Raw genomic sequence first — 18,219 nt, forward strand, 5'->3', positions numbered from 1 at the left:
ATTCGTTTTGTTCTAATAGAGAGATTTTCTGACGAATGTGTGTGTGTGTGACTAGGTTTGTAAAAAACTATTTACCTTATGATAAAATGAACGGCTTATTCCTGTTGGTGAGTGGCTCACTGTGTACGTGAGACCAGATGCGACTAAATTAAGCAGCGTGTCTATATAACTAACGAGAGGTTTTGTCCGTAGGTAGCCCTCGGGTGCCGCACAGTCGAATCCCTTTGACCTCCCAGTTGGTGGTTAACTGTTATCCCTAGGTGATCCACGTCAGCTTACCTGTTACACCGTCCGTCACTCGCCACCTGACGTAAATCTTGTGTCAATGGACACTTGACACTACTTGTCCAGCGGACTGTCAACACCTGTCGGTCCTATTGACTATACATATCTACGCCCCTCCCCCTAGAGTGACGTCACGCGGTCCAGTACTGACCGGAACATGAGAGACAACTCTTGATTCGTTGGTGGCTGAGAAACCAGGGACCCAGGGGCGGAGTTTATCTACCCGTTTTGTAAGGGTGCCTGGCGTGCATTTGTGATTAGTAACTACCTGCCAGGTAAGACTACTGACCATTCATTTCTCTCAACTCGATCGCTGTCTTGGTTTCTTGCCAAACACCACTGTAGCTACTCGCAGGTAAGCTCGAATTTTTCGAAAACTGTAAGGTCATATATTTGTTTCTGAAAATAACGAGAATCGAGTATTTACTTTTGTTGGCGACTTATTTATTCTAGTCTTTCAAGGGAGATAGTTCTTGTTTTTACGTATGTAGTACTGTGGAGCGGACGGTGCTGAACGCAAGTGTAGATTTTCTTTGTCTTTTACCTGCTTATTCGAGACACTCATCGAGGAACTCAGCTAGGACGTACTCTAAATATTTGAGAAAAAATCTTGAAGTATTGGATGGTGAGATGACTGTATTCAATGACTTTTGTACTCATGTGTGCTGGCTTGAGTGACCTCGGTATTGAAGTATTTTATCTTTGTTTATGAGGATAATATCGCTTCTTGTATATTAATGGTTTGATCTGTGGATCAGAGGTGGAATATGTTTATGTGACTCAACTTGCATATATCGTATTTAATTCCCTAAGTAAAATAAATTTAGTCAAGCATACATCCACGTGTTCTCGCTTATCCTGCGCGCAAACACACACACACAAATATGTCTTCATTCAAAAAATATTTAATAAAATAGGACGGAAAGTAATTTTGCATTCACTGAGAGCAATAGAGAAACAGGCCTCTAGAGTACAGACATAGTACTGTAAATGTAATCTATTGGAAGTCAAAGTCTATAAATAGATGTCAATTATTAAAATGTAAAAAAACGAAATATCAAATCATTTCATAGGTAACAAGTGAATTCTTTTCAATGGAGGTTCCTAACTTTCACCAGACGATAACGTTTGGTTCATACAGTGAACATGCGGAGAGGGAGAGGGAGAGAAAAAGAAACAGTCAAGGAACAAAGAAAAGAAAAGGGTGTGAGAGGAGAGGGACTCAATAAAGAAAAAATAGTGAGGAGAAAGTGCACATCACGTGGAGCCTCCATTAAAGAATTCTTCTTCTGCAATTAATTGTAGCTCCATTGAGTCACAGTAATCTAGCAAAGATACTCGAAACAGAAGTGAAATTGTGAACAATAAAAAATAGAAGATCTTCGACTGTGTACTTCAGCATATTCATCGTTTTAAATTTCCAGGTTAATCGTCATTTTAAACTAGCAAACAATAAGGTCTTACTGGGTTTTTACATTTCGTTGTCTATTTGTCTTTACGCTGGTAAACGTCTTTCAAATTGTTTGTCTTCTACGATCCAACATCTACATACTTCAAAATGTTTCTTTTACTTCGCTTCCGTGTGAATACAGCTTAAAACTTTCTTAGCTTGTAGTTTTTGAGTGCCCTGCTGATTCCTCTGTTCGTCTTTTTAAAAAAGTAAATATAGGAAGACTACAGTCTCAGAAGTCGATTGAGCAAAGTCCATTTTCGGTTCCGGGTCTGAGTGGAAGGTCAAAGGTTGTCTTACGGAAGACTGAAGGTCACCAAACACGTGATGATGGTGCCGGTGAGAAGCCAGGAGGACACAGACTGGGGAGCAACTCCGTCTGTTCAAAGCACAGAGAGTCAAAGTTTAAGTAAAGAAGTTTTAAGAATTATAGTGTACCTTGTGAATAAAACATCAAAAGAGATACATAAAAAAAGAATAAAACATATACAATATACACACTCGATTGTTCTTTAGTGATAATGATGGTGGGGTAGTAGGGGCTGTCGAGTGGTGGATAGATGTCAGAAAGATGTCTCTCATAAGGTCTTGTAAAATTTGCATCTAATAAACCCTCGGGGTTACGAAAAGTTTAAAGTCATAAGTAAAAGGAATCTTCTGGGTTATCCTTCTATATTTGTTACATAAATGAAGGCACAGCTAAAATTCTAAAAAGAAATATTTGTATGTAATATTTTGATGATAAAAATTAATGCATAAATGATTAGAATAGACTGACTTTTGTCAAAGAGAAGCTAGTTCGTTTTTGATACTTGGGGCTGGTATTCACTGAAACTTATTATTGTTGTTATCCTTTAATAGACATATATTCTACTTTATTGCTATTGTATGCCCTTCTCAAACGCTCTCATGGCACGCGTGTGTGTGTTTTTGAGAGAGAGATCAAATAAAACTAAATTACTGTTCTCTGAATTCACATTAGTTCACAAGTATGACTTTCACTTAAAGGTAAATATAAACCACTTGTTCTATATTTTGAAGTCAAATCGTTATGTAAACTTATGAGGTGCAAGGGATCACCGCGCATTGAGCGCATCTTTGTGATGCGGATACTGGCGCGCTATAAAACTACATCATCATCATCATCATCATCATTTGCCATTTTAAGCGATTCAGTGTCTCCTATTACTAACAGTTATCTATTCATCCTCACACATTTACATTATTACTGTCTACAAATTTTCAAATGTGTGTACGTAATGTAGAATAACATATAAATGTTACTTCTATTTAAAATTGACACTTCCTTCAAACACAATGGTGACAAAAAAAGTTCGCTAAACCTACTTTTAGTGAAAGTAAAAATTATTTAATGACCATAAGTTAAAGGTGTACAAGTGAGATGCTTACTACACAAGCCAGTCGCTGTCGCAGTGTACCCGCTGTCACACCCGCACTTCGTGGAGCAGGTGGAGTGTGAAACACAGTCAGCCGCAGCACTACAGTCCTCTCCAGATTTTTTCTCTAACAAAGAGATGTGTGGACAAAATACAGTCTATATTCTTGTCTATAATTGAGAATGAAGAAGAAATGCCTTTAGTTTTAAACGATCACTATAGACTTCGCATTTTGAGCACATGGATGTAGACAAACAGATAACATAAAATAAATATATCTGTAAACACAAGTGTTTATGAAATGTGTTTATATTTACAATGCATGAATAAATATTTACATGTTCCATAATCTGTGATGTATAATGTCATCGTTTTCTTTACTCCAAGAAAATTTTTTTCAGCTTGTTGTAACGGTTAATAACGATTTTTTAAAAAAAATGTAGCTTTCTTAATCGTGTGAACAATAATTAAATAAAATTAGAGTAAATATGAGATGGTCAAATTATGCAAATTTAATAAAGCTAAAAAGTACATTTCTAAAGGGTAGTTGCAAATGATTGAAAAAGTAAGAAAAGAATAAAGCAATGAAGAAACCAGGAAATATTCACAACACTTAGAAATGAAGAAAATATCGTTTCTTCACGCTTTCTTCAAAGTCAGTAAAGAACAGAAGTGAAATACTTACTGCATACATTTGAATCGCAGACTAACGGGTTTCCAGTGCAGGCAGAACCTGTTAAACAAGCTGTACCAAGGGCTCCGTTTGCAGCTGTTAACAAATATCAAATTTGCGTGAAATGGCTCTTTCATTGCTGAGACAAGATAATGAAACCTTTGTGAGATAAAACCTCATATTGGCTTTTATTTTATTATCTTCGTCTTTTATTTGTAGTTGTTTTATTTGTTTTGCTCACAATTCCCTTTCCGTCTTTTATTCTTTTCTTGTCATGTGTTGCTGTTATTTATATACATTTATTTATTTATTTATTTTGTCGAGTTTAATTCTCTATTTTGTGTTTCTCACAGTCAAAAGACACGAGCTTCTCTAGCTGTGTTCATCAAATTATATTCAAAGGAAATAAACTCATCTCCATCTCCAAAGGTCCATCAAGTAAAAGTATTTGCTAAAGTGTTAACTATTTGTCGCTCAGTGTCTTCTCTCTATCTTCTTCTGTTCATGGGTGTGCGGAATTATGTGGTGTCTTCTCTCCCATTTTATTGTGCATACTGCTGCATACCAATCAGTACTATGGAGAGAGTTCTACTCAGTATGTGGTAATGAAAGTCACCTGGAGTTTACAATGTTCTTTGCTGGGTTGATTAACCAGAGTGGAGACAAAACAACGAAGGCGATTACTGTTCTGTGGCAAAGATTGGATGTGACCTACATTCATAAACCTTTCAAAGAAACGAAACAGCAAACAATGCCGAAGGCATAACCGCTAGTCTTACCATCAGCGTCAATAACATGATGATAACAGTAGAGTGAACATCACATCAACGTTACCACTGAGGAAAACACACTGTCTTTATTCTGGGAAAATCATTTGTTATATATGTGAGATGTCTGTGCTATGTGGTCAGTAATGTTACTACTGGACTCTCCACTTGCAGTACAGGACTAATAGCACAGTCAGAACAATGGGATAAATAGGCGCGTGATATTGCTTGTTTACACGAATGTGCGGCAATCGTTGTTATTCTTGCTTATATCATATCAATAAAAGGAGCGTACAGTATTACTTATCGCAATCATTACAAAATGCTAAGTACACTTACTGCAGGCTCCGTTAACCGCAGTATATCCACTTTTGCATGCACACTTTGCAGTTGTCGGTGAACATTCGTTGTTGGGATCAGTGCAGGTGTCCGCAGCAACGCATGGGTTGCCGAATGTAACATCACCTGCATTTGCTGTACACAGATTTGCATAATCAACACAGGGAGGTAGCTTTGTATATGTCTTGCTACCTGTCACTTAATCTTCTGTCTTCTCCTCCCCTCCTCTCTTTTGTATTTCTCTTTCTCTAAACTGCTTATTTGTATTTACACATATTTTCAGATTTGTTATACAGGTCACATAAATATAACAAAGAGTTTTTTTACATAAAAGAATACCAATATGCCGAAGCCTATGACCCATGACAACAGAAATCTGTTCATAAGGTAATTATATAGTGAATCATTTTTGTTTAATCGTAGCTACGACTATTAAATATGTTTTTGTCAGTTTAATCTACGTCCGAATGTAATGGACAGAATATTGGACATATATAAAATATTGAGCATATGGATTGCTCTACGTTCTGTGCTTGTACATATCTCACCGTTCACTCTCTGTTAGTTTATCATTACTGGTCTCCCCAGCGAGTGCGATCTATCTTAGTCGTGGTGCTGAGCATTACAAATACCTATTATTATTATTTACTATGTAATATATAAATATATATTCAAAGAAAAAAAAACAGAAAGAGACTTCATACAATGTTTATGTATTTTGATAATAGTTTTTACTTGATAGAACTAAAAAAGACATCGCATCCAGAACATGCCATGTTATAAATGTTCTAAAGGTTAGAAATTCCTTCCCTCAAGGCACTCAATGAACACAAAGTACAGAGCCACTCACCAGCCCCAAGAAGACAGGAGAAGACAGTCACTAGGAGTATCGCCTGCATTGTCCTTGTCTTTCTCTTGCTTGATGTCGCCCGGCGCTGACTGGCTTTGGGGTGGAGCTTGGTGGTCTTTTATTTCCTCCACCCTAGTAACTACACATGTTGACACACACTGTAACCATGGTGGGTTGCTATGTACTACAGAGGACCTGTGTTGATTGGTCTACAGCAAGTTATTGTGTCACACTTGTACACCTTGGCAATGTCAGGGAATGGTTAGAGCAAGGGGGGGGGGTGGGCAATTAATTTTCCCACGGGGCCGCATGAGAAATTGGGAAGGTCTTAGAGGGCCGGACTAATATAGTTAACTCATTTGTACCCAATACTGTATATATAGTACGCCAGAGGGCGGGCCGGTCAGAGACAGGAGGCGGGCCGGATCCGGCCCACGGGCCGGCCTTTGCCCAGGTCTGTGTTAGAGTCAGCATTGAGTTCTTACAATTCTAGATTACACGTCTTGGCGTACAGAAAGGTTTGCTTATAATATTTGTTTGTTGTGTGTCATCTGCTTAAACTGCAGCTTTGTTCAAACAGCTTTTGTGAATACAGATAAAATGGTCTTAATAAATCCTGAGCCTCTGTTTGCTATAACATGGGTTCTTGCGAACTATTCAAAGTTATTTATTGTCACCTGTTCATCTACTATTTTATAAGAATCAAGTTTATTTCATTTTAATCTACATGCTTATTTGTTAATGTGTCGTAATAACATTTTCCTAATTTGCTGAGTGACAGTGTTTCTTTTGGTCTTTAGCACTTATTAATCTCTCTCTATCTCTCTCTGCGATGCATGGTGATAGGGCAGAGACCAAGAAAATAATTTTCTTCTATTTCTTTCTATCATAAATATTTTTTAGTTTGTTTAAACGCGCGTACTTATCTTGCTCATATACTAAAGACAGTGTGTGTGTGTGTGTGTGGGGGGGGGGGGGGGTTAATATTTTTGTGAGGATAACAATCGAATCGGTTCAAAGCGTTCAGGTGACAATGTGTACAGCCGTGAAATTTTCGGAAGATACATGGATGACATCGTAAGCTCAGGTCCTCTGTGTCATTTGAGTGTTGTTATCAAGACTGGGGTTTATCGCTAATGAACATCACATGGAATAGTTTTATTAGCATTTAACTCTTTACAGCAACCGTGTGGATGATTAGTACATCAGCTCAGAATACGCTTGATCAACAAAGCATACAGGATGTTCTACACGACTGGCGCCACCTTTCAAAAAACTTTTAAATAAAACCTAATGTTTGTGTCCATCCTGTAATGTCCATCACCCTACAAATGCCGGTGGCCTTTAAAGCAGAATATTTGAGATAGACTAGCGTCCAATTTAATGTGTGGATTATTTCTGTCGGTAAAGTGAAGTTAAACAGATATTTTATAGGAACGTGCAGCACAACCTCTTTCTTACCTTTTTTTTTAACTTATTCCCTCACTGCAGTACCTTTAACGCTTTATGTCGTTTTGTTTATCCACTGTTTATGTCAACAAAAACTTTACTATAGAAAAGTCTTTACCAACATTCTTTTCTCCATGAGCATTTCCTGGCGCAGCGGCCCGGTGGCGCAACGGTTAGCGCCTGTCACCAATACAGTGAAGGTTGGCTGCCCTGAGTTCATTTCTCGTCTCGGGCACGCTGATCTTTCTCTGCACGTGGCACCTGTTTACAGGGCTGGCCGCCCTCCGCCAAGGACGGTCCCAAGCCCGGCTGAAAAAGGAGGAGGGTTGGGCGTGGGGCCAGCAACCCCACCCCGTAAAACAAATCCTTGCTACCAAATCATCGACAGTTAAGACTGTAGTCGATGGCCTATGCCCCAGGAGGAGCGAAGGGCCTAAAAAAAAAAATTCCTGGCGCATTGGCTACAGTTTTTTTTTCACCACGACAATGAAATTCGGGTATTGTTGGTTGCCATTTCTGTTCTGATGCTTTTTCTGCTTGGATGAGGCATTTATTTGGGGGGTTCAATCAGTTTACTTGCGTAAAATGTTTTAACTCCATATTTAGTGTACCATGTGTTACCATACATTCTGTTCTTTACCCGCTGTCTTTCATGACCAAACACCGAGCAAAGTTTTTTCCGATGTACGGACAGAGTAGTGTAAATTGTGTAGGACACAACAGTAACGATGCCAGGACCCACGTGGACATCTCCCAGTAGTCGTCCTGCATGCCTCATATCGTTCTTATATGGACCATACTGTACCTTTATAACACCACCTTGTCCTAACTGCTCGCTAACCTAAACAAAGAAACTAACCTTATCATCATCTTGCCCTATAAGCACTTAGCCGTGAGTTAAAAATTTAGGGAGCTAATGTCATTTTGTTTCTGGGGCTCCTGGTAGTGTATATGTTAAGAAACTCGCGGGTCACCAATGAAGAAGACGCCCTAAATTAAGGAACTACGGAATAAGACATTTGTCGAGAAGAAATGAAAGAGAACGCACAAGAGATTTTATTAAGGCTAATGTTTATACTCAAAGTACCTTTCACCACCTCTAGCCGGGCTTGAATCTCTTTATATACATGCAGCAATACTTGACGCGATGTAGACAACGGCCTCTTAGGTTTGTTAGCACGACTTATAAATATGCGTGAACTATTTTCCACTCTCTGTCTCACACACACACACATCACTCTTTGAAAGGAGGAATAAGATACGTTTATTACGAGTAGGAGTACCATGATAGGTCATTTACTGATCACATCGCCACCCTCCGTATCATCACTGAACAGTCTCTCGAATGGAATTCCTCTCTTTATATGAATTTTGTGAATTTTGAGAAGGCTTTTGACAATGTAGAAAGGGACGTAATCTATAGGTTGATGATCCACTATGCCTATGGTATTTCGCCAAAGCTTATAAGCATTTTCCATAGGTTTTACGAAGACTCGTCCTGCCGAGTTATCCACAACGGCAAACTCACTAAGCCTTTTGTAATGAAGACTGGTGTAAGACAGGGCTAAATATTATCACTGACAATCTTCCTGGTGGTCATAGACATAAAAAGACTCAAGGCAACAAGACCGGCATCGAGTGGACCTTCACCGAACAGCTAGAGGACATGGACTTTGCTGATGACATTAGTCTTCTATCTTAACGGCAGCAACATGAACAAATCAAGCCGAAAAAGCTAGCAGAGGAAACGGAGAAGACTATCTTAAAGGGAAATAGAAATAAAACTGAAGTGATGAGATTCAACAACAAACAGGAACTCCGAATCCAACTTCAAAAAAAGATCATCTTGGAAACCGACCTCTTCAAGTATCTGGGGAGCATTGTCAACAAGAATGGTGGAGCCACATCCACAAAGCCAGGTATGCTGTCAACAGCCTACACCCCATCTGGAACTCCCGAGTATTGTCCTTTCGCAGTAGCACCCACATCTTCAACACCAATGTAAAGGCAGTCTTCCTGTATGGTTCTGAAACCTGCTGAGTGACAAGTACCATTCAACAAGAAGCTCCAGACCTTTACCAACTAATGCCTAGCCATATCTTAGGAATTAGATGGTCTGGAAAGATATGCAATGTCAGTCTGTGGTTTAAATATAATTAAAACAACCAAATAGCTCTGGATAGGACATATCCTGCGCAAACCAGCTGGTTTCTATGGGCATTAAATCGCGTTTTATCACTTTCTATTACTTTTACTTTAAGACACTCTACTGCCAAAGCAATAAATCAGTACAAGAAAAGACGGTGCATTTATTACATTTATCTCTAAAATGACTTCAGCGAGCCTTTGAACAGTAAACTGGACACCATGTGGAGCCTTTTTGTTCGTTATGTTCCTGTCCCTTTGATCTCTGCTCGTAATCCTGTAAGATAAGCCTTCTCTGTATGCTTCTGCCAAACGTGAAGAAAAGTCAACAGAAGTGCTCGAAAATAACACCTGCAAGTGGTCATGTGAGTGACGTTATTAAAGTACAACGAGGTTTATTGATTTCAATTTCACTGGTTCCTACCACGTTTCCCTGTATATATTACTCACTCGAGGTGTGTACCGGACACCCCTGACAACCATGCAATACTTTACAAGTTAGCACCGAAGCCTTCCCGTTATTAGGTTGGTTAAAAAGTTAGTTCCATAGCATCTTAGCTGCCTTTTTAAAATGTATTGAAGTGTGTATCTTGTGGTGTTTATATAAAAATGAACAAATAATATTGTATCTGTCTGTTTGCACAACGTGCATACCGTCTTGGTATTTATATATATATATAAATCGCTCCTATTAAAGTGGCAATGCCATTTTAATATTCATTTTAAGACAAGCAGAGAGGTTCCAGAGTTCTAGAACATAGTAATAGTATTTTGTTCTAAAGGAGACCGTAGAATGATTTCTTCGCCCTTCTCTTTCTTACAGAAGAGAAATATTGTCGTTGGCCTCACACTAGGACATTGATATTTTGGAGAATGAGTCCTCATATTTGTTTTTCGCGTCTTTCTTTGTTCTCTGCATACTACTTTCAGATGCCTTGATAACTGTCTTCTAGCCGACGTTCTTTTCTGGTATAACTGTAGTCACAACAGTCCGAAAAAAGGATGTGCTTGCAATAGTAACTAGTAACTAACATTGTATGAAGTCTTAAGTGTTATATTGTCTCCTAACACAAAATTTAAGACATTTTTGTAAAAATAAAAATTTTTTTGACAAAAAGCTTTTTCATAATACTTATCAAAAAAACTTGGAAATGAGTAATGCAAGATTTATTTATTCTTAAAATAATGACAGTGTGATCGAAGGCCTGCGACATTTTTTTTCAAAATTGTCTGCTTTCCCTCACATTTGTAACATTAATATACCCTTAAAGTGGTATAGGGTAAAGGAAAATAAGAATGGAGTAAGTTTTGGTCGGTGAGAATGTGGGTTATATCAGCGTTTTGACTTTTCCTACATGTATTTACTTCTTGCTTTTGAGTCCTGAAGGTCCGAAAGTCTTTAGCAAGGGAGCACTATAATGTTCTCAGGTATACCTGTTGTTTTGTTTTCAAACGCTATCCAAACGAATTCAGTCACATCTGTTGCACTTTCATTGTATCGGTGACATTTGATCCTATGGGACATTATAGTGTGAACTGCGAAACAACGACAAGCTAATTTCCCTTCACATATAATAGCAGTAGAAAAAACTCACCTTTGTTTTTAATCTTTTTAAAGAGTGTACTCATTCTTTTAGATAAATACACTTGTTTACACTAATAAGATTAACATAACTGTTTAACAACCTCACAGGACGTACAGTACTCAAGCATTTCAAAACAAAAATCATAAAAAGAACTAAAGATGAAACAGTAAACCAAAATATAACTGGTAAAAATTGTCAAAAAATGAAAACTATAATAAAACTGTCTTCACCTCACACATTTTAGTTTGACAACCATCCACTACACGCTACATACATTTCAACTCCACCTTAATCCACGATATATCAAAGACAATTTAGTTCCACATGTAATTGGAATTGCCCTTGTAGGTCCATAAGTTGGTATTGCATTCTGTAATAACATTCAAAGCCATACACAAACAGATATGTCGGCGTTCAAAAATTCATGCACGGATGTATTTTTGTACATTTGGTCTATACACAATGCACACAGAGTGAAGATGTTCAACCTTTAGTTCGGAGTTGAGACTGTTTTTTTTTTCACACAGACTGTATCTATGAGGGGTAGTTCTGTTCTTGACATGTCTGAACCTGACCTCAGTTGGCTCTGGGGAAATAAACTATTAGTTGGGTGTGACTTGTCGGCCACAATCTTATGTCAGGTCAGCGTTTCTAAGAGACAGGCACATTGTATCCAACACAGGGAGCACGGCAACAGGGCTCAGCGGATACGTGTGCTGTCTTGCTCTAGACTAGAAAGTATTTTTAAAAACAACTATAATATTATGATGTGTCGTTCAAAATGAACTAACTGCATATTCAGCAGTTTTCTATTGACACGGGAGGACAAAAAAAGGACACAATATCACATCACATGCTATGAACCGAGCAGGATCCGATTATTAGAAAGAAAATAATAAAGAGACAAAGAAACATAAAAAGTTAGAGGCCAACAGGCATCAAATATACACCACGACTAACGTGATGTAAATAAAATTCAGGTGACTATTAGGGTGTCCGGTCACTTAATCCCCAGACACTTCATCCCCGACACTTCATCCCCGACACTTCATCCCCGAGACTTTTAATCCCCAGACACTTCATCCCCAGACACTTCATCCCCGACACTCAAGAACAATTTTCATATCATTTTGTTGAAGAACATTAAATTTACTAGCTTATATGAACTTTAACTAATGTTGTTGATGTTCAAATGACGTTGAAGTTAACAGCATGATTTGAATTTGAATTTCAATTAAATTTTTCGCTGACTTCATAATTTTTATAGTTAAGGATTTAGTTTAGGGATTAAGTGTCTGGGGATGAAGTGTCTGGGGATTAAAAGTCTAGGGGATGAAGTGTCGGGGATGAAGTGTCGGGGATGAAGTGTCTGGGGATTAAGTGACTGGGAACCGACTATTAGGTTTCTTTATGAAATATGTCTGTACATATGTTGTTTATTGCTACACATCCCTTAGGATGTGCTAATGGCGGTTCAGTATAGGTCATATCAGTGGCGTTGTAACAATCGTTTTGCTCTCTCAAGAGTTTTTTTTCAAGAATTTTAATTGTTTCCTATACTGACGGTTTTTGGTATATTGTTACCTGCTAATGCTTATAATATCTATCTAGTAGATGTACAGATTTTTCCGATTGATTCTATAATAATTATTTAGGGATGGGACACAGTCACTTTAACTAATGTGTTATTTTTAAATCAGATATCAAATGTTGATATATCACTTTTCTTGCAATGGTTTTACTAGCCTGATGATCATTCCAATCTTTTTTTTGTAAGTCTAACACAGTATCTTAAACTACATTTTAGTGCATCTTTTGGTGCTCTATAATATATACTTTTGCCAATCTGCAGTTACGGTGGAAACATCGTCAGTATTTCTACACAGGAAGAAGATAAGCTGAGAGGTTACTGCAAAATACAAAGCAAAAAATGTCGTGCCTTAACTTGGAGAGTGAGCATAAATTCACACTTTTTCTTGGAACAAGCTTTTATAAGGGCTGTGCCATCTTCTTCCTTGCTGTCTTACCATCCCCAGCCCACAGAAAGATCATGTACCTGTAGTCGACAGTTGGTCAAGGGAAGAAAATTCTTTACTCCACATCGCGATACAGACGAGTGTAGCTCTGTGAACACCGGAGAAGACGTGAGGTTACTCAGTCCAGCGAGTCGCCGGTAACCTGTTCTCATCTAGAGACGGTGGTTCATCTGATTTAAAATCCTCGTAAAAAATAGTTTTTGTATGACTTGGGATTCTATAAACCAACGAGGAAACAGGGAAAGAGCAAGTGAAACAAAAAAGGGGAACAAAAAGTAAATAACAAAAGTAAAATTATAATGAAGAGAAAAAAACATGTTTTAGTGCTGTGAAAGGCGTGTGGTTTTTGTATTTAAAAAGTTTTATTAGATGATCTACCTAAAACTCAGAGCTTATATTTTAAAAACTACAATGCAAAGGAAAATGCGTGTCAGTCAGGGTAAGGACAGACCTTCAGGTGCCCTTATTTACTTGAACCCACCTTTCGCAAGTGATCTAAATCTGCTTTCTGATAGGCACTTGTGTGTTGAGGAATTAACACTCAATTTGTGAGCGAAAGGGGGAGAAAACGAACAAAAGACCTTTTATCTTCAGAGCGCAAAGCTGCCTAAACAGTCGGTTGCCCGGATATCTTGACTTATAGAGTCGGTATTAAATACCACAGAAGTGGGCGAAGGGGGTGGATAAGAAACCCTCAACACAGGCTCCCAGTCGACATCGCTCAAGAAAAATATAAATAATATTAACAAGTTATATATTGTTATCTAACGCGTAATGTTATAAACTCCTGTAAGAAACTGATTAGCTAATGCAAATTAATTCAAGAAGTATCTACTTTTCCGCTCTTCCCAATAATATTCTGTAGCAGCCAAAAGGGAAAGCCTAATGAAGTCTGATGCAGTGGCATAAGAAGATGATCGTGCTGACAGTGAACGACGTTTAAATTTTTTTTCTTCTGTTCTGCCTCCTTGTCTCCACCTCCGGTTCCTACGCCGCTGTCATGAGCTCAGTTTTAAACGAGTTTGTTGATGTCAACAAATTTGCTGCATTGACAACCGTTTAAGAGTATCAGTCAGTTAATCGCCTCTTGACCGCCATCTGTTGTTGGGGGGGGGGGGGGGGTGACAAGGATAGACTAGCAGCCGACAGGCCACCATTCTTGACTATTGAGGCGATAGTCAGAAGGTCCTGTACAGGACGACCTCCAGTCTTTGACCTTTGTAAGTCAGTTCTTCCTCTGACCACCGCGGTGTCGGCCACTCTTCAAGGTACCTTGAAGGACAGTCTTCGACAGGGTGTCGTGCCAGGTCACATGACCAAAGAAGACCAACTTACTTCGCTTGACTGTTGAAAATGTTCCTGGTGTCCAACGAGTGTGGCAATCTTGTTTCGTACAAAGTTGTTGGTTCTGAGTTTTTTGTAACAGATCCGGAGCAGACTCCTCAGAAACTTGTTGTCGGCGAGCAGAGTGTAAGTGTCGCATCCATAGAGCTGGGAGTGACCTCGGCAGCCACTAAACATTTTCTCCGTTCCCTGACCTGCACCGCGGTCACAAAGAAAGTGTGAAAGGTCAGCAAGATGTTTGTCGTTGTACGGTAACTACAGACTTGCAGATGGTTGGTCGGGAGGGAGGAGAGAACAGATAAGGATCATAAGTTGGGAACTTCCGTTTCACTTTCCTGACACAGAATAATATGGATGGATCTTTCATTGTCGTGTGCTCTTAAGAGAAATTGAACACTATTTAATCAGCACTATCTTTCATAGTTTCTAGGATGTACACTTACATATTGGACCAAAGAACGAACACTTCTCATAAGTAAGACGGTATGGACAACGTAGATGACCTGCATATGTACTAATCTGTGTAATTGTTACACTGTAACAAATATAAATATATAGATATGTTTCGAGTGAATAATGTTATCGATAGATGAATGTATCTGTTTATCCGTGTGTCAAAGAATATGGAATGATCATGTGCGCATTGTATGACATAGGATTTGTTGCTGCTTGTGTAACAAGTTCCATTTATTGTAAGACCTAGTGCGTAGTAGAGAATTTGATTTAAATTCTCATCAACAATCAACCCATCAACTTAAAAACAGACTGTTTTCTTTGCGGTTCCTCTTTTTGTGTTAATAGCTTTGTACCATGTAACACAAAGCGGTATGTTTGTACTTACCGTAAAGTTCGGGCTATTGAGCGCACCTGTATATAAGCCACACCCACTAATTTAAAAGAAAACATTTTCAGAAAGAAGCTGGACTGGTTCATAAGTCGCAGATATATACAACTTGAAAGCTTTATCATAGGCTTTTTGTCTTGTTCTCATCAGGATGAGGGAGGTCCGTGACACAACGGTCAGTGCCTTTCACCAATACACTGAAGGTTGACTGTCCTGGGTTCAGCTCTCATCTCGGGCAAGCTGTTCTTTCTCTTCGTGTGACATCTGTTTAGAGGGCTGGCTGTCTTGCCATGATATAGCCTTGGTTGCTGGCTCGGCTAAAAAAACAATTCTCCTCCCCTCTCTCGTCATGACGAGGGTATGTGCTTCAGCGACTGATTAATGCTTCAATTGTATGCGGCCGCAGGGATTAAAGCTGGTGACAAAAGTAGCGCCTTATAGTCTGACATTTACGGTATTTTGATTTTCAATATATATTTTTCAATCGTAAGATGTAAAATTCATGAAAAAAATAAGTCGATTAATCATCATAACAATAACAAATGAAAGTGTAAAAACATTTACAAGATTTAGAGTCAAATTTTAAGTCAGTATCAGTTCTTTACCAGCGTAAATAGCTCATGGGAAATTAAGGGGCTAAATTATTCTATGCCAGTAAAAAGCAGAGCTGGCTGCCTCAAAAACTGAGTGAATTATCTATTTATCTGTTTATTCTTACATGTGTAGATGTATGTGCGTGTGTTTTCGTACTTGCATGTGCGTGCGTGCGACCGTGTGTGTGTGTGTACGTATACATTCCTCAATAGCGATTTCAAGCCAATACCCCGTTTTATATATGCAGGCTCCCGGATTTTTGCTTTTCTCGAGATGTGCACCACTGCTAACATTCCCATTTGTTTTTGGTTTTAAAATAAACAATCCCTCTCGGTCAAAAAGCCATGATGAACACCTTAACCATAATTATATTGTTGCGTCTATAATATGGACATCCCTCCTTTTTCTCTAGCTTTCCAAAAAAAAAGCAACAACAAAATTGTCAGTGTTTCTAAATAATAAAACAGTTATAGAGTTGTGCTATCTTTACTTTTGACATTTTTTTACTTCATTTATTGAATGCCAATTTGCGTGATTTTCATCTCTCTCTCTCTCTCATTCATATAAAACCTGAATCAATGGACAGGGATTCGGCAAGTAATAAAAAAACGTTTTCTTTTATTTCTTCAATTCATACAAGCTTTTTTGCTGATTTACACGCTTCCGCTCATCTTACCCTACAAAACTACAGTGATGTAGTTTTCGTGGGGGTCTTTAACAAGGTGGGACTTAAAATCCAATCAGCTCGAGTGCATTTAGGGAACTTAATGTACAACAGGGACATTTCGGAAGCTAAAAGTGATCCCAGCTTAGGCCCAGCCCCTCACTACGTGACTAAACGTTGTTACCAACCAGTGTTTTACTCAAACACTAAGGAACGTCACGTATAATGGCGGCGCTTTATTAGCTTATGGGCTCTCTATCACCACCATGTGATATACCATCACAATCAGGGTGGCTGCTACACAAGCTCGTGATACGTTATCTCAAAGAAACATAGAAAGACGCTATAGAAGACTGGGCACACCGGTGCAGTAGGCTGTCAAATAAAACTAATCTTTGAGTCGATCGTGTAGTATTTAGAACTTTACAATCACATAAATATTTTAATTCAGGTCATCGTGAGAGTAGCAGCTTTGAGAGAGATTAGCCTCTTCTTTAATGCTGGAGTCGTCATGGTTTATGTCAGTGAACTCCTCCGGAGACCGAGTCTCTCAGTGTGAAGATAGAACGACTAACCAACCTGACCCCTGCAGGTCACAACAGTACCGATACCAGACAGCACCTGGGTAGATGTTTCCCCAGATGTGGTCATGTCAGTGATTGTTAATAACCGATTGATATTATGAATTCGATAAGGAGAGTATCGGCCAAAGAGTTCTCTGCCAGTATACATGTGCATTTTATTTGAGAGATTTATTTTTTTTAAAGTTACTTTGGCTTCACTTGTTAATAACTTTCTAAGACTTAAATGAATTGATTCACGTCAGCCTGCATAAACTAGAAAATGATTTATTAAATATTAATGCTACCCTCAAAAGCCTTCATGGGTGTAAGGGGTGTTTGGGGATTTGCACCCAGCCACCAGCTAAGGGTATACAGACCATATCCCAGCAAAACACCCAACCCTCTCTAAACACATGCCGCATGCAGAGAAAGAATAGCGTGTCTAAGACGAGATCTGAACCCACCACAACCAACCCCCACTGGATCGCTGACCCTTACAACACCGACCGCCCCCAAAGCCTTTAAGAAAAAGTAGCAATTTAAAAATAAATGACTTCCTAAACCATTGTAATTAAATTTGAGCGTAGGGCAAGTGCAAACACTTAAGGTGTTGAGGAATTTATCAGCGATAGTAGGTTTCTATACAGACAGGCCTCCCCACAAAAGTGTTCACACATCTATCGTAGTGAGACGGTTAGGTCTTTTTATATGTGAATACTGGTTTTAAACTTCTTTGTTTTAAATTAGTTTTTCACCTTTCCCTTTTTTATTTCTGACATTGTTATACTACAAATAACATATATAATGTCATGTGAAGTATTATTTCCGTTTTATTTGCTCATCAGTTGCTAGTAATAGATTTTTTTTAAATTACATGATAGAAGGCGGGATCTCTGAAAGTTAAAGATATTTATAACACATTAGGTCAGATAACTACGTCCTAAATAACGTACGAATAAAGTTTCGGCTTACAAAACTTATAATTGCATTTCAAATATTACTTCGAACCGTTACGACAATCGTCATATTTGTGCACTTCTTCCAGGGGAAAAAAAAACAACTTACCCACTACACAAAATACAGTCGAGCATTGCTCGGGTAACATTTGCAAGTCTGCGGTGGACTCCTTTTACAAGATAAGTGTCTGTTGGTATTTTGCCGCCTGCCCAGCGACACTTTGATTTATGACTTTGAAATGGGAGAGAAACACGGAAAACTTGCAATTTATTGAAG

At 38.6% G+C, this 18,219-nt stretch overlaps 2 protein-coding genes across 2 annotated transcripts in view; both read right to left on the bottom strand.

The window, feature by feature from the left end:
• LOC112572306 (chymotrypsin-like protease CTRL-1) overlaps positions 1 to 18,219 on the bottom strand; it is a 182,220-nt gene that overhangs the window by 64,756 nt on the left and 99,245 nt on the right. The window lies entirely within an intron of this gene.
• LOC112572309 (fibulin-5-like) lies at positions 1,173 to 5,877 on the bottom strand. The gene is made up of 5 exons (XM_025251922.1): positions 5,762 to 5,877; positions 4,912 to 5,046; positions 3,818 to 3,901; positions 3,146 to 3,259; positions 1,173 to 2,114 (listed from the first exon to the last, which is right to left on the bottom strand). Exons 1-5 carry the CDS (start codon positions 5,808 to 5,810, stop codon positions 2,032 to 2,034), a joined length of 465 nt encoding a protein of 154 aa, XP_025107707.1. The 5' UTR covers positions 5,811 to 5,877; the 3' UTR covers positions 1,173 to 2,031.

Source organism: Pomacea canaliculata, linkage group LG9 (genome assembly GCF_003073045.1).
Source record: "Pomacea canaliculata isolate SZHN2017 linkage group LG9, ASM307304v1, whole genome shotgun sequence".
Classification (NCBI taxonomy): Eukaryota; Metazoa; Mollusca; class Gastropoda; order Architaenioglossa; family Ampullariidae; genus Pomacea; species Pomacea canaliculata.